Source organism: Mycteria americana, chromosome 10 (genome assembly GCF_035582795.1).
Source record: "Mycteria americana isolate JAX WOST 10 ecotype Jacksonville Zoo and Gardens chromosome 10, USCA_MyAme_1.0, whole genome shotgun sequence".
NCBI lineage: Eukaryota > Metazoa > Chordata > Aves > Ciconiiformes > Ciconiidae > Mycteria > Mycteria americana.
Window position 1 is genome coordinate 6,583,780 of NC_134374.1, and position 23,933 is coordinate 6,607,712.

At 36.4% G+C, this 23,933-nt stretch overlaps 1 protein-coding gene across 3 annotated transcripts; it reads left to right on the forward strand.

Annotated features, from left to right (window-relative positions):
* XIAP (X-linked inhibitor of apoptosis) lies at nucleotides 1-23,504 on the forward strand. 3 transcript variants are annotated; one of them, XM_075512931.1, is made up of 7 exons: nucleotides 1-104; nucleotides 2,279-2,403; nucleotides 11,246-12,152; nucleotides 13,737-13,836; nucleotides 15,730-15,808; nucleotides 16,458-16,491; nucleotides 19,024-23,504. In XM_075512931.1, exons 3-7 carry the CDS (start codon nucleotides 11,279-11,281, stop codon nucleotides 19,215-19,217), a joined length of 1,281 nt encoding a protein of 426 aa, XP_075369046.1. In that variant the 5' UTR covers nucleotides 1-104; nucleotides 2,279-2,403; nucleotides 11,246-11,278; the 3' UTR covers nucleotides 19,218-23,504. The 3 variants fall into 3 exon arrangements, with proteins under 3 accessions (XP_075369046.1, XP_075369047.1, XP_075369048.1); XM_075512932.1 differs by lacking the exon at nucleotides 1-104 and adding an exon at nucleotides 752-770; XM_075512933.1 differs by lacking the exons at nucleotides 1-104; nucleotides 2,279-2,403 and adding an exon at nucleotides 17,357-17,581 and having other exon boundaries at nucleotides 11,255-12,152.
* Nucleotides 23,505-23,933: the final 429 nt, after the last annotated feature.

The following is a 23,933-nucleotide window of genomic DNA, read 5'->3' on the forward strand; positions in this document are numbered from 1 at the left end:
GGAGAGGGGCCGGAGAGGCTGCCGGGAGCCGCCATTTTCTCGGCGTGCGCTGGCTGCTTGGCGGCTCCCGCAGCCGGTGCCGGCAAGGGGGGGGACGCGGCGTGGTGAGTTGTCGGGACGTGGCCGTCGGTACCCCGGGGCAGTGGGCGGGACGGGCTCCCCGGCTACCCGCTCTCGCTGCCGCGGGCGGCTCGGCGGGGCTCCCCGCGCGGGGCAGGGGGCTCTATCCCTCCGCGCTGCCCGGAGCCCTCCCGCCCCTCACGGGGATGGTGCCGGGGGTCCCGAGGGCTGGCGGGGACGCCGCCGCCCCGGTCTCTCCCAGGCGGCGGCGGCGGGGGTGGTCGCCCGCCGCCTGGGAGAGGCGTTGCCGTGGGAACGGGGCGCGCCCCCTCCGCCGGGAGCTGCCGGCGCTGCCGGGCCGGGCCGGGCCGGGCCTGCCCCGCCGGGTCACCCTGCCGCCTGTCCCGGAGCCGGCAGCCCCTCCGGGCGGGTCTGCGATCCGTGCCCTGGCTGCCAGCTTGAAGGTCCGCAGCGACTTTCCGCTGAATAGAACATTTAATGTTGTGTTCTCTTTACATGAGTAAAAGCAAAATTTGCTATGCTAATATGCACTTTTGTGGTCGTCTTTGGTTCTTTTGACATATTTGAATATTGGTTTGTCTCCCCTTGCCCACTCTTTCTTTTTTCTTTTTTTTTTAATAGAATCCTCACTTTCTAGAATGCCGTTTCTGCTTGTTAATAAAAATGCAGTTTTGTTCAGGTTCTCTACGGTAAGAATGCAGTAGGTATGAAGAATTCTGCAGGAAGAAGTTCACTCATAATTTTTTTTCAGCTGTAATTCCAACTTCAGTTCAAGCAGTTCTCTTTTGCACAATGGCTATGTATTTATGCTGATATATTTCTCTTTAACAGCGTATTTCTGTTTCTGTACTACTGTCTCTCTGATGCTCCTGTCTTCCTGATAGAAGCCCTATAAATGGGTGTAAGAACTGATTTTAGTCTTGGTAATTTCTGCCCATTTTAAGTGTTATTAATCTGCATCTGTTAAAAACTATAAACTTGTTCTTGAAACTGCTCCTAGATATTTTTGCAGAACTGCTTTCGTTATCCCTTCATTGCTACAATTTTACCTTGTGATTTTAGTAATTCATATAGCTAAGTGGGAAGATTTTGTTTCTTAAATGAACAGCTAGAAAGTACAGGATCTTATGGTAGACCAATTTGAAAGGAAAAGCAACCAACTGGGGGAAAAAAAATAACTTTTTTTGTCAAATACTTTTTTTTTAATCTAATACCTTAACAAAGAGTAGTGGGATATACATTAACTTAATTAACTCTTTGTTTATCATGAAATAAATCACCACATAACAGAGAAGACAACAGTGAAGTATTCTCTCTAAGAAAGCAAGTTTTCATGTCATGGATTTGTTGATTAAGCTTTTATTTGGATATTTTCATTTTCTTAAGTGCTTCGTTTTGCTATCTACTCAATTGCTTTGCAGGTTTCTTTGAGGCCCGTTAAAGAACACCCAACTACTTCCTGTAGAAAACTTGGCACCTATAGCATTGGCCAAGAAGGGCAAAGGAACAAGTTAATGATTGTTCTGTACCTCCTCTGACCTCGCCCTTTGTAACCAGCAGCAAAAGTGAAAGAATTCTGATGAGGGTTGTTGTTTGGTTGTGGGGTTTTTTGACTGCTCCCACTGATATGAGGCAGACTTGCATTTGTTATCAGAACAGTAAGAAAATGTATGTTCATATCTCGGTTTTTGAAGTATGAAGATGGATTTCATTTCAAGCCTCTATGTACCTGTGATAGTGCTTCTGTGTCTGTTGCTATCCTCCCAGGGTGGGTGAGACAGCTGCAGGGAGCTGAAGAGTTTCAGAAAATCCAATTTGTAATCAGATGTAGAATTTCCTAGGAGAGAGAAAAGAAGGCTGGATGATTGGATTTTATTCTGTCTGCTGTTACAGTCTTTCTGCTTTTTGCTGCCCTCTAGTTTTTAATTCCAGGATTTTGTTTTGCCCTCTTTGGATCTTCTGGAGTCTCCCCAGTCTTATGTCCCTTGCTAGTTTCAGTGAAACATCTGAATTTCAGACTTTCCCTGACCTCAGACTCTTTAAACTTTATATTTTAATTTGGATTCCTTGGCCAAAGGATAGAATTTTAAAATGTTGGGGTTTTTTTTAATCATAGCTTTGGAGTTGTGCCTTCGTAAACTATGCTGAAGGTTATGTGAAAAGGAAAATTTTTAACCTTTGTTTTTTCTATCAACAGGAATGTAAATATTGGAATTTGTTCTAAAGATTGCTGGAAAATAGAGATGAAGCCGGTATCTGCTTTGATTAATCTATTACTAAACTTGGTCTGATTGGATACTAATTTCTTAGGGGAAAACCATTGTAAGTACCCTTTGCATTTTTTTGTTTCAGGAATTAAAAACGTATAGTCCTTTGCTGCTTTTTATTTTTCATAGCATGTGGTCTGTCTTGCGGAGTTCTAATCCAAAATACTCTGAATACGATGACTGAAAGTCAGGCTCCAGAAAGAGCAAGATTTTTGAAGATGAAAAAAAGTAGCTATGCGTGGAGGTTGAATGTATGTTAAGACTGAAGAAGGCATGCCGCAGAGCTTGAATTGAATGTCACTCCTATCATATAAAATGTAAAATGAAGCTGCACATATCTTGCAGTTCATTGTCCTTCCCCTTCTATGTTTTAGAGAGTTTTTTATTAAATAGAAAGGCAAGCAGAGTGTTTTCAACAGGTGTAACTTTCATATTTCACTTTTGGTACGATATTAGAATTAATCTCCAAGTCATCCCAATTTCCTGACAAACTTAAAATTGAAATATAGAGGATAATTCAAGAGAGATTTCCAAGTTTACAAGATGATGGGTTGTGTGTGTATATATGCACACATATCTCTGTGTGTGAATTTGTATGTAAAAATATATATACAAATTCACCTCATTCTTTAATGGCAAAACATTCATGCTAGCGATACCAGAAAGTATCATGATGCTGCTTCAGCATCAGGCTGCAGTTAAATGAATGGGAATAATGAACTAAGTGGCACTGGCGTGGTCAGCAGTATTAGCTGGGTGGAAGTGAACACCTTCGCCAGTGGGCGAGGCAGAAGGCAATGGGCTGTCTCTACTTGTGTGGTTTTACAACTTCTTTCTTTAGAATCCAGAAGAATCAGCATTTTTGCTGTGGCATTAATCATGTTGCTGTAGCTAAAGTTCCATATCATTGTCTCCTTGATGAAAGACGCCCTCTTTTTCATCGATTATAAGTTTAAATCATTTGTAAAAGGATGAAACACTAAAAACTGGAGCACAGCTCATACTCAGGAAAGGAGATGCATCTCAGGGCACTGCAGGTGTTGCTAGGCATTTTTTACTATTGGGTATTCTACTTAATATACCCCCATTGACTGGATAATTTTTTGTTTCTTAACCAAAAGAGCAGTAACTCAACTTTTAGGGCTTACATTTCTATAGTGATACACTTCATAATCACAGATTTGAACTTTTATTTATTTATTTTTATTGACCTCATCTGCTTCATAGTTGACAAAAGTAGGTTATCATTTCTACTTTTAGGAGGGTAGGAACTGCGTAGCTTGCATAGCCCCCAAAAATGTATTGGTAGACTTTAATGTATGGAATTATATCTCAAATTGTATTAAATACAACTTCCAAGCTGTTGTCTATTAGACAGAAAAGTTCTGGAAGTTTAGTCTCACTTTCTTGAGGAAGAACTTGAAGCTAAATCAAATTCCTGTTAATAATACAGGAGTTAATGAATTAAATGTCCTAAAGTTAAAACATAAAAATTATATAAAACATAGATTTTATACCACTTGAATTGTACGTCTAAAATGTAAGTGTATAATATAAAAATGAAGAATCTTTTGAAAAATTTATTTTTCCCCTCCCCTCTGTATGGTAGTGTTGTGGTATTGAATTTGAAATGTATTTTCACAGTGAGTTGTGTTAAGAAGCCTTTTATAACAGGGGGAACAGTAGAACAATTAAGGAAATTAAGGTATTGGTAGGGGATATGGAAACAGGATGGAAAAACTAATGGGCTGACTTTCCAAAGTGCGGGGGGAAGCCAGAAATGTAAAAATTATTCTTTCCCTATGATTTGCCTGAAAGAATACTTACAGAATCTCAATAAGCTTAAATGGTACAATTCAAGCGACCTTGTAATTAAAAATTGATAGCTAAATCATACACAGACTTCTGTATGATTTCCAGGAGTACAGTGCCTTTCATAAAAAATATTTCATTATATTCCTGCTTATGCCATGAATAAAACATTCATCTTAGTGGAACTGCCAGAGAAATTCGAGACCCACAGGATTGCTTCTTCCTTTTTTATAGTTTTGTTTTGTTTGGGTGGGGGGTTATTTGAAGTCTTGTGCTCTTGGTCTTGGTTCTCGTGTTCTCTACTTTTACCTGTAGTGTCTCTTTCCATGTCTTTCTCAGTATGCTTGAGGTTTGGGGTGTGGTAGGATTTTTTCTGTGTTGATTTTGGTTTTTTTTGGTTCTTGGTTTTTTTTTGCATTCATCCATGTGTGTGTCCCCCCCTATTTTAGGTATTGTCATCTGTAAGCAGTTCATTTCAGTGGCAGCAGCTGTCGGAACTAAATCTTTGCTTTAGATAGGTTTTCCTGTGTCCAAATTAAAAGTGCCAACATCTCTTTCACACTTTAGTTTGTACTAAACACTTAGCAAGGTGTGGTAGAGCTAAAATGTTTTTCTCCTGACCTTTAGTCCTTCCTCTTTCTTGGTCACTTGGATAATGCTGATTTATACATTCATTAATGGCTCTAATTGATTATGTCTTATGTTTGACTTTTGACATCTCTGTGTAGGACCATGTACTTAGGCTACAGCATGCCAGTTTTTTCTGTAGCGGCTGGTATTTACTCCTTCCTTCTCATACATACAGCTAAAGTTCTTCTGAAGACATTTATCTTGCAAGTTCACAAAAACTATTTTTTTTCTCTGCCCTTGGCAGATGGAAATTGGTCCCACTCTTATCTACTGAGAGCACTGCCATGAATCCATAGTTCTTGTTTATTGCTCTATTCCGTACCCATATGACTTCTTCATGAAGCAAAATACAATATGAAAATCATTCTCAAAATGGTATGTTGGCCTGGTTATATTTATTTCTAAGATAGAGAGAGTGTACGAGTCTTTGTGACTGGACTCAAGAATTAGGAGGATCTAATAGCCTACTATAACCTTGAGCAGCTGACTGACTTCCTATGATGATAAACCTTGATGGGAAGCTAAGTAGGACCTGCTTGAAAAACAGACAAATGAAGCTGAGCTGATGGATTTATGTAAGCTTTGGCGCTGAATCAAAAGGCGTTGTGTAGCTACATACCCTCTTTATACAATAAAATAAAAAAAATCTAAGCAGAATTTTTTTAAAAGTGGCTATTAATAATTAGATGTAAATATGCTAAGATTTGTAAACACTGTTTAAATAAATCCTATGTTTCTTGTGGTTTTAATCTTTATACGTATGCTTTCAGTTAGCAGCATTCACCTTCCTTGATCTAATTGCAGCTGAGCAGGCACAAAGTGAAATTCAGTGAAGTGACATGCATAATCTGTGTGTCAGCTGGTACAGTGTGTTCTGTTTGTTATTTGCTTGGTGCACTACTCTCACATTTCAAAATGCAGTCAGCAGTAAACACTAACATTGCTCTCATAGTCAGCATGTCAAGCAGTAGAAGCTCCGTGTTCATGTACCCTTTGGTCAGGAACATGAGGCTGTGCAAGTAGGTTTCTGACTTGGAGGTTACTGCCATGCTTGTCATGTGGAAGAATTAAAAATAACTCCTTGTAATGCCAATCTGTTTTAGGAGTAAGGATGGAAATAATCATGTCTAATAAAATATACTTGAAAGAGAAAAGTGGGTTCCGTACTTTTCCTTTGAAGTATTTCAGATATAGGTAATGTGATGATGTTGTATTTTTGCATAAAATCATACCTGTTAATATTTTTAAAGCTGAATTGAACACGTTTGGCTTGCAAAACCACAGTGTAGAGTTTTGCATTTTGAATAAGTTAACATTTTTGCTATAAATTCTTGTCTTTATTTTTTCTTCTGAACTGTAATCAATAGACTATATAAATTGGTACTTTAGCTTGAAAGTGGGAGGTGTCTTGTGACAAATACCTTCAGATGTTTAAAAGCAGGATTAAACTTGGCTCAGCTTCTGGAAGTCTTTCAGACTAAAATAGGCTTTGTTTACTTACTGCATATATAAGAAGATATTTAATGCTTCAATAATAGTTTAAAAAATCTCCTGGGTTTTATAAGTGAAGATGAACTTTAGCATTTCTGGACCTTCTACTTTTAATTCATGTGTGATTAATTAAATCTATGCAGAAAGGCTTAATTAACTTCCGTGTACATAAAGTATGCTCTCTGAATTCAGGTTTGCTGCTGGTATGTATTGTAAAGTCTTGTGTACACGTCTTGGCTGCTTTTTATTAATTTATGTTTCTTAGCCATAAACCATTAAAAAATTTACCTTCAGTTATTTTTCTTCTGCAGTTAATGTCTGTCTGAGTGCTGTTATGGTACAGGATATTGTTCTAAATCACTCCCAACGAATTGCAGTAAGGCAACTGTTAAAATACCTGTGTAGAAATACTATTCCTAAGCTAGTTTTAATTTTACACTTTGAATAGTTGCTTTTAACAGTTGTTTGAAATAGAAATAATTGAACTTGATGTTGCATTTAAAGTAGTACTAATGTTGTATTTAAAGCAGTACTTACACAGGCGAAGAGTTTGCCTCAATGCTTAATAAATATGTTAATGTCTTTTAGATAAAATTATACTGAAATGCAAACCAACTATGTTTAGAGGGGCTGCCGTAAGGAAAGGGCTTCGTAATGTGGATGGAGCGTTCTTAAAGCTAGCAGATACCTGTGAGGGATTTGTCCTGCTTCTGTCATTGCAGTATATAGATGTGATTTTGAGAGGCTTCTAGAATGGTGGTTGAATCTTTCTGCTCCAAAAGATTGAGATTAAATAATGTGGTTGATATAATTTGAAACAGTTACTTCATATTAAAGAAATGATCTGTGGTCATTGGACCTTCTGTCAGTACTTACTGCTCTTTTGGTATGTGGTTTTCATGCTGTTTTGATTGTGAGGATTGAGATAGATTGCTTACCTCCAGAGAATCCAAATGTGGCAGATATTTTGATTATTGCCATGCTGAGGGCATAATTTTTTTTATTCACCGTGTTAACAGAAGGAGTATTGAAGTATTTATAGCACTGTAGAAAAAACTGTTTGAAAGAATAAAGCCGCTAATCTCAGTGTTCAGAGTGATGAATGCATTATGTATAGGGGTTTTTTTAGTTTTATCCTAATGCTTATTTCCAATTATATTTTCCCTCAATTGTTAGAACTTCCAGTACAGTACATAGAGATATTTTTTTTCTGCCTCAGATAGTACTGTTGGATCTAGCTGAAAGGCATTATCCTGTGATTTCCATTGCAGTTGAGGGTGGTACAGATACTGAATTTTAGGTAGTTCTGTTCGTTTATTTCTGCCTAGCATTCACAGTTAATTAAAAGTAATCAATAGAAACTGAAAAAGAACATCTCAGTTAATTGAATATCATCTCCATCCTGATTTCTAATATTTCAGTTTAGTCTTTGATCCTCTTCCTTCCCTCTTTGTGTCTTTGCTCAAGTGTTTCCTTCTCAGTTCCTTAGTGTCATTAAAACACACACATATCTTTCCAGGAAACACCAAGAGGATCAACAGAGTAAGTGGAGTAAAACTAATGCAAACTGATTTAAATAATAGTTTAAAACTCATGCTGTTATTTCTGTTAGGACAGTCTATCATAGATGAGATGTACCACCTACGTGATATTTTGAGTTCTGCAGCCGTTATTTTTAAAGGTGAGAAGTTATTTTGGGAGAAGAGGAGAAAACGCACAATTAAACTTTGTATGTTTATAGGCACTCTGAAAATTAAGCCTGCTTTAAAAGAAGTGGGGTCTTTGGAATGAAATTATCTAGAAAGTAAATGTTTGCCAATTGCATGAAATAACAATTTTCAGAATTTTCAGCTTATTTACTACAAAAAAAGTTATGAGGTTTCTTAAATTTTCTGATGTTGGAGGGAGAGAGTTTTAGTGAAAAAGTCCAGAAAAGTACTGCAAGACCCAGGCTCGCTCATGCAGCGTAAGTATGATTTGAAGGTCATCCCTGTCAGAGGGCTCTGGAGAATCTGGACCTTACTTAAGATACAATATTTGTTCAAATTGCTTTGCTAAAATATCTTCTTTAGCTTATGAAAAATAATGACTTACTGTAAGCAATGCATTCATGTTGTAATGAAGTTTTATATCTATGTCTATATATATGCCCTGGTATATATTAATCTATTTTTTATTCTTTATGCATATGATACTGCTGTATCAGACTTCTTTTCTTTTTAAGAATGGCAGATTGTAAGATGAGTTCTGATAATGGAGCAGTTAAGTGGTGCTTAGAACATGTAGGTAGTTTACGAGAAGTGGGGGCATATTAATTCTGTCTCTTAACTGTTTTTTAACTTCATGTATCATAGCCATCATTGTAGTATGTGGTCACCCCATACAGCATAAGGAACAAAAAAGCACAGACCAAGGGTGATCTTTGTGTCTCTAGTAAATTCTTGAGGGTGTCAGGCTTGAACCTTGGTCTGTCTTTACCCTTGATTTCACTAAGGACTAATTACAGAGAATGGCTGAGTAGATCATTTCTGATTTGCTGCAGTTATTTTGTATGCAACCGATCAAAGAGGGATGTAGAAGCTCTATTCTGATTTTAAAGTAAATATAAACAAAAAAAGTTATTATGTAAAAACTTAAATAGTATGAGTTTTTTCACTGTTTCTGAACTCTTTTCTATATACGTAAAATAGAAATGAAGATAAACTGCTACTCAAACATTGAAAACTTATGCATTTGTTTTGTTGTTAAACGTACATTTTGAAGAGTCTCTGAAGGATGTGAGGTAGGCTTTGTTTGCCTTGTAGAAAGTCTTTTAGGCATGCAGATAAGAGAAGTTGTATGCAGCTAATGGTATTTGAGTAATACAAATTATTCTAATGAATGCAGTGTAGTAGTAATGATGATGGACCCATAAGGTCACTTGAGATCTTTACAGAAACAGTCCTACAGGATTTAAAATAAGATTTTTAAAAGGAAATAAACATGAACTTTAAACTTGTTATAAAAATTGATTGTTTGTAATATACATATGTATATTAAAAATATATGTATTGCGATAGCTTTCATATTACTACATGTAATTACTGGTATTTTTTTTTTTTTCCCCCTTCAAAGTCAAAACAAGCATGTAGGTCAGATTTGTAGGTCAGTCAATGTAATTTATTCAGAAGCTATTTTTGAATTTGTTAAGCTAAAACAAAACCACAGTATAATTTCTAGTGTCATTACGTTAGTCACAAACTGACTTACTGAAGGAATTAAAGCTGGTGCTCAGAAGTAGTCTTGTATCCGTGATTACATGAAGCAAGCATGCTGGGTCTCTAATGTCATGTTTTCTCAACCTGTGTATAGGTTAATTGTCATCTTGGCAAAGGATGCAGTGATCCTGCAATGCATAGTAATTTTAATTTTCCCCTCCCCCTTCTGAACTTTATAAAAGGTTTTGTTGTTCCTGTAGGAGCTAAATCAGGTATTATATAAGCAATTATAATAATTGTAACATCTGCATTGACCGTATAGAAAGTATCATCAATATTAATGCAGGTGTTGAGGAAGGAGCATGTTGAAGAAGCTAAATTTTTGCCTGATGGCTTACCTTATAAAGGTGAGGACTGGAGATAGATACATTTCAGGATTCAAATAGAAAATGGAGGAGGACACTTGTTCAAATAAATACATATTCTGTTCTTCCTTATATGCATTTCTTTTTGCTAATTGCTGAATTATTATTGCTTTGTGCTAAGAAGTCCATTTGGCAGTCTCATAATAATTTAATTTACCACTTAATAAAGGAGTAAGTTTGAGATGTCCAGCAGCAGCAGCTTGTGTTTTACCCAAGACTTTCTAAGTAATAATATCCCTGCACTTGTCAGGACAAGAGATGACTTTTTACTGTGCTCTGACTTCATCCATCTTGGGAAGAAAGTGATGACTGTATCAGTTTGTGGTTCTTGCACAGCACCTGTGGGAATTGAGTTGCTTGCTTTCATCCTCGTGAAAGAAGGGGCTTGTCTGAGTGCTCTTAGCAGCCTTCTGGCCCAGAAGGGCGTGTGGCAGGACTAGCAGTCGGTACTCACCCTGGAAAAGTGTAGGCAGGAATAGGAATGTGGGACAGGTGGTAAGGAGAATGACATTACTTCAGGGAGGGAAGGGGGGAAAAGCTGAGGTGATAGCAGAGGTGCAGGTTGTACTTTTGATAGCGTAGGCAGGGCATGGGAAAGTGGGAGCAGTGTGCTGGGCATGAATGCTAGTGCTGGGTAGTCCAAGACACTGATCTTAAAAGCAGAGCACAGCACTTCGGTAAAATGCCCCAGTGAAACATCTGATAGTTTATTTCATGAGATATTTTGCTAAAAGGAAAACAGAGATGTATGTCTTTACAATATAACACAAGTCTAAAGGCTTTTTTCTTTTTGATTATGGTTTTATGAGTTGATGCCCATCTGTAATGGGTGTTCATGGCCTTCGTACGGAGAAAAGTAAAGATAGATGTGTTTCAGAACTGGACTGTAAAATCTTGCAAATGTGGTCTGGCTTAGATCAGTATTTTAAATTCGGTAACTTCGTATTTCAGGTTCAGAAGCCTGTTGGCAGGGTTTTGCCCAGAGCTTTTGTTAAATATTTTATTTCATTCTTGCAGTGTTTGTTTGTTGAGAAGTAGAACATGCTTTTAAAGCTATAAATGTATAAACCTGTGTGTTTTCCAGGTAAATTTTTATTGGCCTATAAAACTTGATGATCTTCCTGCCTTTCTTTACAGATTTGTTTGTTTGTTTGTTTTTAATGTTCTGGTGTTTGCCTCTGCATGGCAGGGGAGGCAGGCAAGGGTGAAGTGGGAGGGAAGAGGAAGAGGCATTATTTTAATACATAAGGATGGCTAGTTTAATTTAGGCAGTTTCCAGGCTTGCATATGGGTGTGATCTATTCTTCTGTCTGTGAAATTAAAATATTTATTCTTTGTTTAGGAAATCTGAAAGGAGAGCCCTACTTATGAAGAGATGACGTGTAATGGCCCAGATAACTCGGGAGCTTGTGCCACTCCAGACACTGACTGTGACCAGGAATGGGCACAGGAACACTACCGACTAGGAACTTTTGTTGAATTTCCACTTGGCTGTCCAGTTTCTGCATCAGCCCTAGCACGAGCTGGCTTTGTTTATACTGGAGAAGGTGACAAAGTGAAGTGCTTCAGTTGCCATACAGCTATTGAAGGATGGGTGCCTGGGGATTCTGCAGTTGAGAGACACAAAAAGCTTTCCCCAAATTGCAAATTTATTACTAAATCTACTTTTCTGGAAAATAACATATGTCCTCTTGCCCAGAACTACCAGCATAGAACTGAAAACGGTTCCAGCAATTCAGCTCTCCCATGTACTCTGGATGACCCATCTGATGTGGAGGCAGATTACCTTTTGAGAACTAGGCAGGTTGTGGATATGTCAGATAATTTGTATCCTAAAAACTCTGCTATGTGCAGCGAAGAGACAAGATTAAAGTCTTTTCACAACTGGCCCCTCGATAGCCAGTTGACACCAAAGGAATTAGCTAATGCTGGATTCTATTACACAGGTATTGGTGATGAAGTGACATGTTTTTGTTGTGGTGGAAAATTGAAAAAGTGGGAACCCAGTGACAGAGCTTGGTCAGAACACAAGAGGCATTTTCCCAAATGCTTTTTTGTCCTGGGCCGGGATGTTGGAAATGTTCCAAGTGAATCTATTCCTGCTGAGCTTGGGAGAAGTGGTCCGAACAATGCACAGCATCCAATGAATCCATCAATGGCAAAATATGGAAGGCGTTTACAAACATTTTTAACTTGGATATATCCTGTTGACAAGGAGCAACTTGCTGAAGCTGGGTTCTATAGCATAGGTAAGCCAGACCTTAAAATGGCTAATATATAAAATTTCTTTGTAAAAGATGAGTGTCTTGTTATGAAAAAATAAGTATTTTGTTATTTTAATATGGAATGATTTGCCAGAATTTCTTTATCTGTAAACTACTTTTCATAGTTCTTGTGTAAAATGATATACGTTATATCAAGTATTTTTAATAGCAAAGTATAAACTTGGTCATAAATTCATTTTTAGCAGTAAAACATCAAAGTGTGTTTTCCTTGCCTGCTAAAACCTTCATAATACATCTTGCACAATGATAATTATTGAAATTAATATTTTTTAAAAAATTAAGTGCTGTCCTCCAGATATCTACCTTAGGTCTAAGGAGTGGGCTTGTGGCCCGTACAGAAGCCTATGAACAAGACAATCCAGGTTGTGTGCCATTTTATTTAGTTAACACGTGTTTGCATTATCATAGCATTCAGACACCTGAAACTAGCAAGTACCATTACTACCTACTGTAAAAGCGTTACGAAGACAACGACTCCAGTGGAAGAGCTTTTACTCTTAGACATGCAGTGTGTGACTTGGATAAGACTTCAACATCTTTGCGCATTGGTTTCCCAACTAGATTGAATTGCACAGTGCCATTAAAGCTCTTTGAAATTCTTCACTGAGAGATGCTGTATGAGTGCAAAGTGTTGCTATTATTAGGTCACAAAGAAAAAGGGATTATCGGGGATAATTTCTTGCTCTCATCTTAATTGGCTTCTCTCTTAGTAGCTCTGGGAAGAACTTTTTAATCTCATTCCATTTGTTTTACTTGTGGCCATAAATAAAACCTTTGCTATATTGTTGTATGGGTGATATATGGACAGTATTTGTACCCAGTGGAACTGTTTTTATTGATTTCTTCCTGGATTCCTAAAAGTACCTAGCTTCTCACAGCCAAGTGAGATCTGTGTTGTGGAGGTGCACTACATGGGCACCAGCTTATGAGACCCAAATGGCTGTTCAAGTGACTTCTGTGAAAACTTTGTTTCCTGTGGCCTGAGAATGATTTAGCTCTGTAGGAAAAAATCTATCCATACCTCCTCTTATTTCAGTAAACACAGTATCTAAGCAGTTCTGTCGCAGTCTTTGATTACAGTAGGCATAGTGTGAGAACAGAGAATGCAGTTTCTCCTAACATCTCAGTCAGTTATGCTACTGCTGTATAGGGCCCGTTAAACTTAATGGTGAAATGAAGGACCAAAAAGGGACGTAACCATCCCTAATTCTTTGTGGTAGACTGCTTCATGGCTTGTTTACCAGTGGATTGAGCTATTTGATAATAGATTATTTTTAGCTTTTGCTTTTTATCTGTATAACTACTTGCTAAAATAAAATTCAGGAATATTTCATGTGACTCTTATTTTGTATTTTTTAAGCTCAAGTCTCTCCTGAACACTTGTTTCAAATCATATGTATTATGTCCTCCTTGAAAATTGAGTTCTTTTTAGTTACAGTTGCTAATTAAGAAAATAAATATTTTTTCTTAATAATGTAACATTTTAGTTGAAAACTTATTCTTATGCCTACTAGAAGTATGCAACTTTATACTGGTATGTTTCCTCAGGTAACGGTGATCGTGTTGTGTGTTTCCAGTGTGGTGGAGGATTGCAAGAATGGAAGGAAAATGAAGACCCGTGGGATCAACATGCCAAATGGTTTCCTGGGTAAGGTATTTTTTACTGTTTTCTTGTTGCATGTCTGAGTCTTATTTACAGTATATTACGTTTTAATGACAGAGCATACTAATAAACATTTCAGAAGGTTGACTATGGCTTAATGTTGTTTAGATTTATGAAAATAACTTAATTTTTTTTCGTTGCCCTCCTCCACTCCCTTCTTCATTTTTGTCATGTAGGCACCAAAGGAATATCAGTTATCTTCCATGGTTTATATTTTTCTTTCTCAATAAGTAGAAAAGATTTTAAGGAATTTTTTGCATGGGGGTCCTTATTTTTGTTGTTCCATCTGTTCTGCCTTCTGTAGTGCCGCTATTAGATGTATAATCATCAACATATGCTTTAATGTTATATCGGAGGCCTCAAAAGAGGACATTAACCTAATGTCTTTGAGAGGTAGGAGGGAGTTCTTCTAAAGTGGGTGGGAAAGAGAACTAAATCTAAAGAGGTTGAGGACACAACTCATTAGAGGTGATGACTCTGAAAGGTTGCCCTGAAATTGTACCTTCTGCGTAACTTTACTTTTAAGTCAGTGTTGTTTGTATGTCAGCTTGTTTGTAGGAATTATTAAAGGGAAGAGAAGATTTCTGCATCTGGACTTAATTGATGTCTCAGCTAGCAGAATTGTGAATTTTTGTGAATATGTATCTGATTTTTTTTTTTTCCTCTCATTATCCAAGCTACATTCTACTTGTTATTTAATAGCCCTATACATGCCAAAGTTTGTAACTTATGTCAGGATACAAAATTACTAAACTGTCAGGGTGCAAACAAACCTGAAGAAGTCAGTAGTGGTACTGAATTCAAAACATACTTCTGCATGATTTTAAAGGATTGAGGATTCCAGACCCAGGAGTAGTTTTTAGAAAGACTGCCAATTTTGTCTAAAATCTGTCTTGAGGAAAGGAAGAATAGTATATGACTCATTGTTTCTTGCAGGTAGATAAAAGCTCTCCAAGTACAAAGACTTAGTTACTTGTATAACGTTGATAAAATCAATGTCTTTTATGCGTTAGCTGCCAAATTTGTCTTCTGTGGTGAAAGGTGCTCTGGAAGGTGGAAGTTAGTATTTATGCATTAGCTGATGCTTTTTTCAATAGTCATGTAGGCAGCTTTTAATTAGTAGTCTTTGCCACTTGAAAGAGATGCCATTCTGAGTTTTTGGCTTGGTGTAGTGAATGGTTAAGACGCATTTTCGTGCTACATTTCACTCCTCTTTATATGGGTTTGATTTGGTTTTAGATTGTTTAAATTATGTCAGATTTGATTAGTTCCTCTCAGATCATTAACTGTCTTGTATTGGAGTTTTTGTTTGCACATCGACTTCAGTGGCAGTGTATCAGTCTCACAGTGTGCTGTCTATGTCCATGAACAGGACACCATGAAGGTGAAGTAACTGCTGAAGCTAGAGAACTACTGTCGAGGAGTTATGGCATTCCCTAAATCTTCTGGTAGGGAAGAGCTCTGCCCAGTGGCTAGGACTGGTTGGAAAATAGTGAAAGAAAGCACGTAAGGCACCTGTCTGACCAGTGACTGCTTTTCTTTGATTGCAAAAGACTAAAAGAACCAACATTTTAATATAATGTTTGTTTTTTATTGGAGTCATTACTTTTATAAACCTATGGCATCAGCTGTCATGGCCAACAACTCTTTAGCTTTCCGTTTCACCAAAACTGTGAAAAAGATAAGTACTGCTGAAGTGATTAAGATGTTTTTAGAAATGTTTAAATGACGTTACTGATGTTGACTAAACATTTAGAGATTTCAAAAGCAAGCATTCTGTATGATGTAGGAAATGTATCGAAGCTTTCCAAAGTTATGTAGTCAATTTTTGTTTGCTGCTTATGCAGTTTTGTTATAACTAAATATTTTCATTTATAGGTGCAGATTTGTGAGAAAGGAAAAGGGGCTAGAATTTATAAATAATGTTCACTTAAGAGATGGATGTAGGGATTCAACAGTAAGTGTCTTGCTTATTAATCAAATATCATTTTGTTAAAATAGAAAACAATCTTAACGTAATTTTCATATGAAGTTACTCTTCTAATTATCTGCATATCATTTAGTCCTCCTGCTGCTTCTTTCATTGGCAGAAAGTGAAAGACATCGAAGTATATATTGGTTCTATCATTCAGGGTTTATAGATCTTGCAGTTCTCCTTAGTTGGGTTATGGATCACAGGTGGGGTACCTTGTATATGTTGTGTATTTTGGTACTGAACAAGTGCTATTTTTTTATAGCCTGGGAACCTAAAGTTTATGATGAATAATTTCCTTATTCAAATGTAGAAGATAACTTTTCTTTTCTTGTTGGTAGAGCATTGTTAAACTTGTATGCCATCAGTAAAAAGTAAAACTGATGTTATTTTAGAATTCTTCCATAGACTATGAATCATGTGATTATAGCACAGATGGGTTAAAATGAAAATTTAAAACAATATGAAAGACATAACAAAATACTGATCCCTTTGCAGTTGTTCAGACCAGATTTAATAGTTTTAGTCAGTAAAATAACTGAGATCAAATAGCTATTTTCTGTCTTGTAACTGTATAGGTTTCCTTATACCTTCTCCAGAATTGTAATTTTGTCTGTTTATATTTCACTTTTAGACAGAAGCTGCTGAAGGGACAATACTTCCTAAAGGTATCTGTCTAGAAAAAAAACCAAAACAAACAACCCCCCCTATTTTGGAATATCCATATTTGCATGTATAATAAAGGAAATGGTTAATTTTAAAAATAAAGCATGACAGGCGAATTGTTGGATGATACTGTTCCATTGCTTCTAAACAACTGCAGAATGAATTTTATTTCTCTTAGGGGAAATCTAATCACGGTTGGATAAATATTGCAAAGTAAAGAATGTAAACCATGAAAGAAGTACATATAGGATGCAGTGTTATTTTTATCACTAGTAAGTGTGCATCAAGTATGGAAGTAGTAGTGCTGTGGGATGAATGTTAAAGAATACTGAAATGAAACATTGTTGCTTTTCATGAGGCAGGAAGAGTTGGTCTGTTAAATGGCAAGGACTAGGAAGCCGAGAAAGCTTAAATAGGTTGTTATGTGTTCCAGTATTACGCATTCCTGGAATGTTTTTCACAAATACCAAGCAATAAAAAGACAAGACAGTTAAAGGGGTAGTAGGAAGACAGTCAAGCAGCTTCATCCCAGAGAATAATAGCTGTTGCTAATAAGAGTGGTTACACAAAACCTATTTTAGAAATCTCTCACATACTGCTCACTTATGAGAGTGAAAATTGAGTTAAATTTTGCTCTTTGAACCATCTTGTTAAGTAAAGAAGGAATTACTCATTTACATGTAATAGAAGAACCAGAAATAAGTTTTTACAACCAGCAAAATTCTCAAATTGTAAATATAGTTCCTTTGGCTAGGTATTTGCCAAGGTGTCTTAGAGTACTACAGCAAATACTGTATGATAATCAGATTAATCCTTGTTAAATTGTCAGGGTTGTTTTGTTGTTTTGTTTATAATTTCTTGTTTTAGATGATCCCTTACAGAATCCTTTGGTACAAAGTGCCATAGACATGGGTTTCAGTTTGTCTGAGATTAGGAACACCATGGAAAAGAAATTGCAGATATCTGGAGAAAGTCACACATCTGTTGGGGATCTGGTAGCAGACTTAAGTGCTCCAAAAGAAAATATAAGGGAAGAAGAACCAAATGAATTCCCAGTTGAGCAAGATGAGCTTATTCAATTACAAAACCTCTGTGTGTACTTTCCTATCGGCTCTTTAGTCTATGAAATATATCTTATTGTTACCTGTTTATTCTACCTTCTGATCCAAGTCTTACGTAAGGTGAAGTTACAGTATTGTAACTTAAAATTAAAGAGATTTATTTTTGGACATTAAAAAAAAAGCTGAACAAAGAAGGTGTTAAAATATTTGAGTGTAGCAGCATTTATAAATAATCATCTATAAAATAAGTAGTATTAATACCTCAAAAGTGTATAATATTGAAATAATAGTCTAGTGTGCTTCTGGGCGAGGTTATACATGCCAACTAAAAAGCCAAAATGATTGTGACAATGACATTTGAAAGAAGAAAAAAAAAAAAGCAAGAATAACTATAAATGTGGGGACTCTGGTGGCAAAATGAAATAGACACAGCAATATACTGTCAAATATTCGGTACTCAAAATGAAAAAATCTTAGTAGGGGATTGATTATTTTTCAGTATAAAATTTTGCATGGGATTAGAAGCATTTTCCTTCTTGGCCAATAAGAAAAAGTGTACTTCTAGGTGGTGTTTCTTTTCAATTATTTGTGTTCCAGCTATGCTGGGACATGCAAGTTACGCTCAGAAAGCCATTGTGGTACACTCTGCAAATAGACCAAAACCAAGGTTTCTAACTCAGGAGACTTGTAGTTTAAGACAAGCATATGGGTGAATTCATAGGGAGGGAAAAGACCATCTGGTTGGCATGATAGGCAAAGATCTTACCAGCCTACTCTTTTTAATAAGATTTTTAATAGACATTATGGGGGAAAAAGAACTTGCAATGAAGATGGACATTATTTTTGTGGTTGGCTGTGCAGAGCTTTCCCCAAGTGGCAGGGGATGGCTTTTGAAGTTTCCATTTTCAAATGGGGCATGCTGGAATAATAAAGAGCTAACGTACAATGCAAAATTGATTCTTTCTGTATTACAAATTTTAAAGCTTTTGAAGTACAGGCATTTTGAAAACAAAGGCAGAGAAGGAAATCGCATCCTCTTTCTTTTCATTGGGGAAACTCTCTGGAAAAAAAAAAAATCCAAATTACTTAACCAGTATCAGCGAGCCTTTCTTTTACCTTCTATACAAGTTTTGGGAAAGCTGTCAATGGGAAGTCTGTGAAAAGAATGGTTCCTGATTGAAATATGTATATCCTAAATTCTATAGATATTTCAAGCTCTTGCAAATATAGATAGCTGAATTCCCTGCTTGCGTTGGCCTGGGAGATGTAATGAGATGACGGGGGGGGGGGGAAAAGAGGATTGCATGCTGGAGCTTGGTTTCGTCTCTCTTGTAATTTTTTTTTCTTTTTAAAGGTGTGACCTTTAAATCATATGAAGAAAACCTTGTCCTTGTGTGTAAAGGAAAAAAAAAGAGAGAGAGATTCAATGGTACTAAGTGTGTTAACTTCTTTCTACGTGTTTGTTTTCCTTAGATCTCAGTACTGAAGAGAAGTTAAGACGCTTGCAGGAAGAAAAGCTTTGTAAAATCTGTATGGCTAAAGACATATCAGTCGTCCTCATTCCCTGTGGTCACCTAGTTGCCTGTAAGGAATGTGCTGAAGCACTTAATACGTGCCCTCTGTGTCGTACAAATATTATGAAAAGACAGGAAATTTTTATGTATTAGTGAAATATACAGCACTGTGCATTCAAACATTTCCTGCTTTATTGCTTTAAATACGTGTAATGTAATGTAAAAAATTTAGTTAATTCCAGGTTGTAATCATATGGCAGGATTTAGATTTTTCTGCTGTCAAACTCTACATACATTTTAAAAATTGTTTTCCTTAAGTGACTTTTTTGTATGTAAAAACCAATATTGAAAGGCAAATATATATATTCTGTAACTTCAATTCATAGACCTGATTTGGGAAAGCCTAAGTAATGCAAAGCTTTATTTATGTGATCATTACTTTGCTTCACTTCGGTAGAACTCTGTACAGCTGAAGTTTATGCAAATACAGTTGTCTAAAGAGTCCGGCCCTATATAAAATTTGTAATTAAGTAAGACAATTTTTAAAATTATTATATACATGTATATTATAGCTGAGATTTTAGTTTCTCAAAAACATTATGTAAGATTGAATATGTTATCTTATTTCTGTAACTTTGGTTGTGACATAATTCAGAGAATACGCATAAACCTGCTGCTGAAAGATTTCACCTCATGTTTGCTACTGCTACTTTGTAAGTTTGTCTGTTTTGATACATAATTCCTGTCTCCTCATTTTTTTTTTTTCTGGTTTAGATGTAGAAATTGGCTTCAGTAGACTGGTTTTAGCCATCAGTTTTTCACAAAAATCCCTCACAATGTACATTAATTTCATTCCTTAAAAGAGAACTCAACAGAAATGAAGGAGAATTTATGGACCTTGTGCCTTTCATGAAAGGAGTGGTCTCATTTTAAAATTGCCCCCTACATAAAAAGTTGCTCATTGTTTGATTTTTTTTTCCTTGTGGTTTTTTTAACATTGAGCATCGTCCTAACTCGTTTATCTGCTAATACTTTGCAGTGCTTCTGTTTGTTTATTTTTTTCATAAGAGAAGATTAAACACTATCTACATGAAAATGCTTTCTTTTTTATTTTTTTTATAATTCACCAGTATTGTTAGAAATGTGCCATTTTTGTTCTTGTCAGTTTGCAGCACTTAAATTAAAAAGTTAAGAATTATTCTAGTGAGAATCACCTTAAAATATTTAATAAACCATTTCTTACTGGACTGATCCTCAATTCTCCAATTGAAAAAGTTTCATAGCTTTGTATTTAAGTACAGCTGGTTTATGAGTACTCTGCTTAATTATGTGACTTCCTTATTTTGTGGAGCTACTAATATGTTCTGTGTATATATTTTTATCTTTGAGTCCTACACACTAATATATTTGGAATATACAGAATGTAGTTTTTCACGTGATAAAAGTTTTAAATCCAATACACAGAAATTTAATGTCTGCTTTTTCTATTTTTTTAAATATGTGCTGTGATTATATGCTGGTGTAATGTTATGAATATTTAAAATAAAGTGCAACCCAGTTGTTCCTTCATCAGCATATTTGATTCTCACATGCAAAAAAAAAAAAATCATAACAGAAGGTTGCTTTCTGTTGGTTTTTTTTGTTTTGTAACTCAACTGTTACTAATTTAACCTGAGTGTTATTAAGGATAACAAATATATTTTAATTGGAGAGGCAATAAAATCTATTGTTTGTATAAATTAAAGTTCATTAATTATAAAATTAAAATATGTTAATTTTGCTATTTTTTTTAATAAATTAGAATTTGGTTCTGAGGAATACACGATGACTAGAAATTCTTAAATAATTCAGCACAGAAAGGTTTTATTTTGCCTTTTTGTGCCTTTGTGAACAGTTTAGTGAAGAATTTAGATAATTAATGCATATGGGGATTTTTCAGGACAGATACGGACTGGCAATTCTGACAGGCTTGTTTCCAGTTCCCATTCTCACTTATAGGGAGCATTTTCTGTACTTTTCAAGGGAAATTAAAGGGTGGGGTGGGTGTTTGTCTATGAGCTGGTGTATCTTGCCTGAAATAGCTTGTGTAGTTAGTGTTGCGAACCATGTTATGCTGACTTGCTTAAGCAGATGGTTTGTTACCTAACCTTGACCTAAGTCATGTGAGAGAGGCTATCTGGATGAGCTGGATCCAACTTGCAGGCTGCAGAACTTGGCATGCGGCTTGACAAAGCCCTGTCTTGGAAAGAGATTGACCAAATTTTACTTAGAACTGTTACAAAACTAAATCCTAGTAAGGAGATGATTTTGGATGTAAGCATAGCATGTAAACTGTCCGAGAAAAGCCTGGAAGTAGGTCACAAATGGTACCTTCTAAACTGAAATGGAGAGCAAACACATTGTCCAAATAATATGCAAGCAAATAGCATAAATGCTTCATGTTACAGCTTGTTAACTTTTGTTAACCTTAAAAGGTATACTGTATCCCTTATTGTAACTTTTTGATAAATGTTATAAAAGATATAGCTATAATAGCAACTCAAATTTTAATCCCTTAGGAACATTAAAGGGTTAAAAACCTGTTAGTGAGATGACAAAATACCTGCTCTGTAGGTTTAGGGTTTTTAAAAAACTATAATCCGAGTTCTAGTCAAACTAAATGTGAAAAAATAATTACCATAGTCGTCAGATTTTGACAGCTTGAATGAGGAAGATGTTTTTTCAAATTACTTTGATTTTCAGTATCTTAGATAAGAAATTCCATGGACACCGATACTGGGCTGAGTGTTTAAAGAGATAGAAATGAAGGATGCAAATAAAGGGAGCAGAAGCACAGGTGCTTTGAAAAGGAGGTTAGTAGCAGGACAAAGATGCCTTGGGAGTTGATTTTTATAAAAGAGTTACCTGGAATGAAGAGCTATGGAATATATTCAAATATCAGTATTCACTAACTTTCTTCTTGTAGCTTCTATGTAAAATCTCTCTTTCTTCCATTTTACTTGCAACGGCAGAACTATTTGCTGCTCTAGCTAAGTGGGAGATTTACAAGGGTTTTAATAGTGTGTTCTGGAACTGTTTTGTTTAGAAAACATGGAAATTGCATGCCTAATTTAGGAACAGAAGGCTAAAATAAGGAAAACCCGTAGATCCAATTTCTTTGTTACGCATTTAGCTTTTTCTCACTGCCTTGAAACATGGGGCTTGAAACATAATACTGACTTACTGCACTGGTTGCTGCAGCTTGTAGCTCTACAGATGCTTAGCTGTCCGTACTTTTTAAAATTTGTTTTGGGGCTTGATCCAAAGCTCATTGCACAATAAAAAGATTTGGACTTATTATAGTTTTCTTTTTTTAAATTAGAGTATTTAAACACTTCTTTTAACATTGCCTGGTTAGTTTTGACCGCAATGCTCCAATGTTTATTTTTGTTAGCTGTATGTGCAGCCTGAAGCTACAGGACAAACAGTTTGTCAAAGTTTTCAAAGCATTGTTGTTAACCTAAGACATGAGTTTTTAAAGTTAGCTTTTATGCTTGCTTTTATTGAAATTAACAAAAATATAAATACAATGGGTTGTTAGAATTTAATTATAACTGGGTGGGAGGTTAATGCAGACACTTAATTACTGTGTTCATGTGAAACTTCAAGCTGAAGTGTTGTATACTAGGATTAAACGTTACACGGGGCGGTGACATTTGCTGCCACAGTATTTAGTACTACTCAGAAGAGAATCTGTTCTGCCTTTCAAGGCGTGCAAGTTCTAGCATATGATGCATAAGGCCTACCTGAAGGGAAGGTCGGCTCTTCACAGAGCAAAGGAGGAGTTGGATATTTTTCTGGCTTTTGCAGTGTTTTTCTGCGGTGGTAAGTACGCAAACGGTGAGTTGTTACGCGGGGTTCTTTTGTACCCTCCGCTTTGTGCACAGTTGCCTCCTATCAGCAAGAAGGCTAGATGCCAAAGAGTGGGCTAGAGAAGCACTTCCACGGCTGCCCCAGAGGCTTCTCACTGCCCGTCTTGTGCAGAATGGCTAGACTGGCCTTAGCTCTTGAACCTGCTTTGCGAAGGGTGATGGTCCTCTTCTCCACATAGTCAAATGGGAAGAGCCAGTCTAGTGAGATGACCTTCATTCCTCGTGGAACTGAAGTACGAGTGAATACTCTCCCTCTTACTGTTTTTTGTGTGTTTTACATGCATAAATTTTACTGAGTAGCTTGGAAATTTGATTAAGAAAATCTTTCCTCCCCCATGACCCTGTCATGCCTTCGCACTGATTCAGGTTGTTGAAAGTATCTTGCCATCTTTGCGAATGCCACTGTGTCACGTCGTTTCAAGAGATGTACCGATGCTGCTGTACAGTAATTAGTGTGCCGTAATTACAATGTGGCTTTCTGTGAGGAGGCAAATGACCTGTGATAATAAAGAACCTTTGCTGAAATTCAGATTTTATCTTAATTTTTTTCTTAACCAGGAATTCCTATTAAGTAATACTGACATCAACGTCACAGTAAAACTACAAGTATTAATTCAGAGAATATGGCTCTGTGACCAACTTATCAAAAGACTTTGCTTTTTCCTAGGACAGGAAAGAAGACAGTATATATTCAGTTGTAAGTGGCTTGGATAAACAAAACCCCAAGGAAAATATGGGGTAAAAAAATGGTATTAATTATATTGTGAGTATGTTATATTTCAAAGTGGGTGAAAACTACTTGGTTGCCTTTGGATAATTATTAATGTACAGTTTTGTAGCCTGGACAACTATTGATGATGGCTGAGATTAAAATGCTTAATAAATTACACTTGCCAGAAATGTGTTGGAGAGAGACTTGAATTACGGTTTTGCTCTTAGGTTGAAAAATGGTGTTTAC

Coding starts and splice junctions, on each gene's coding strand:
- XIAP (XM_075512933.1), top strand. CDS start 11,279: ATGACGTGTAATGGCCCAGATAACTCGGGAGCTTGTGCCACTCCAGAC. Junction 13,837..15,729: donor CATGCCAAATGGTTTCCTGG/GTAAGGTATTTT, acceptor TTTCATTTATAG/GTGCAGATTTGTGAGAAAGG. Junction 16,492..17,356: donor AGGGACAATACTTCCTAAAG/GTATCTGTCTAG, acceptor TTCTTGTTTTAG/ATGATCCCTTACAGAATCCT.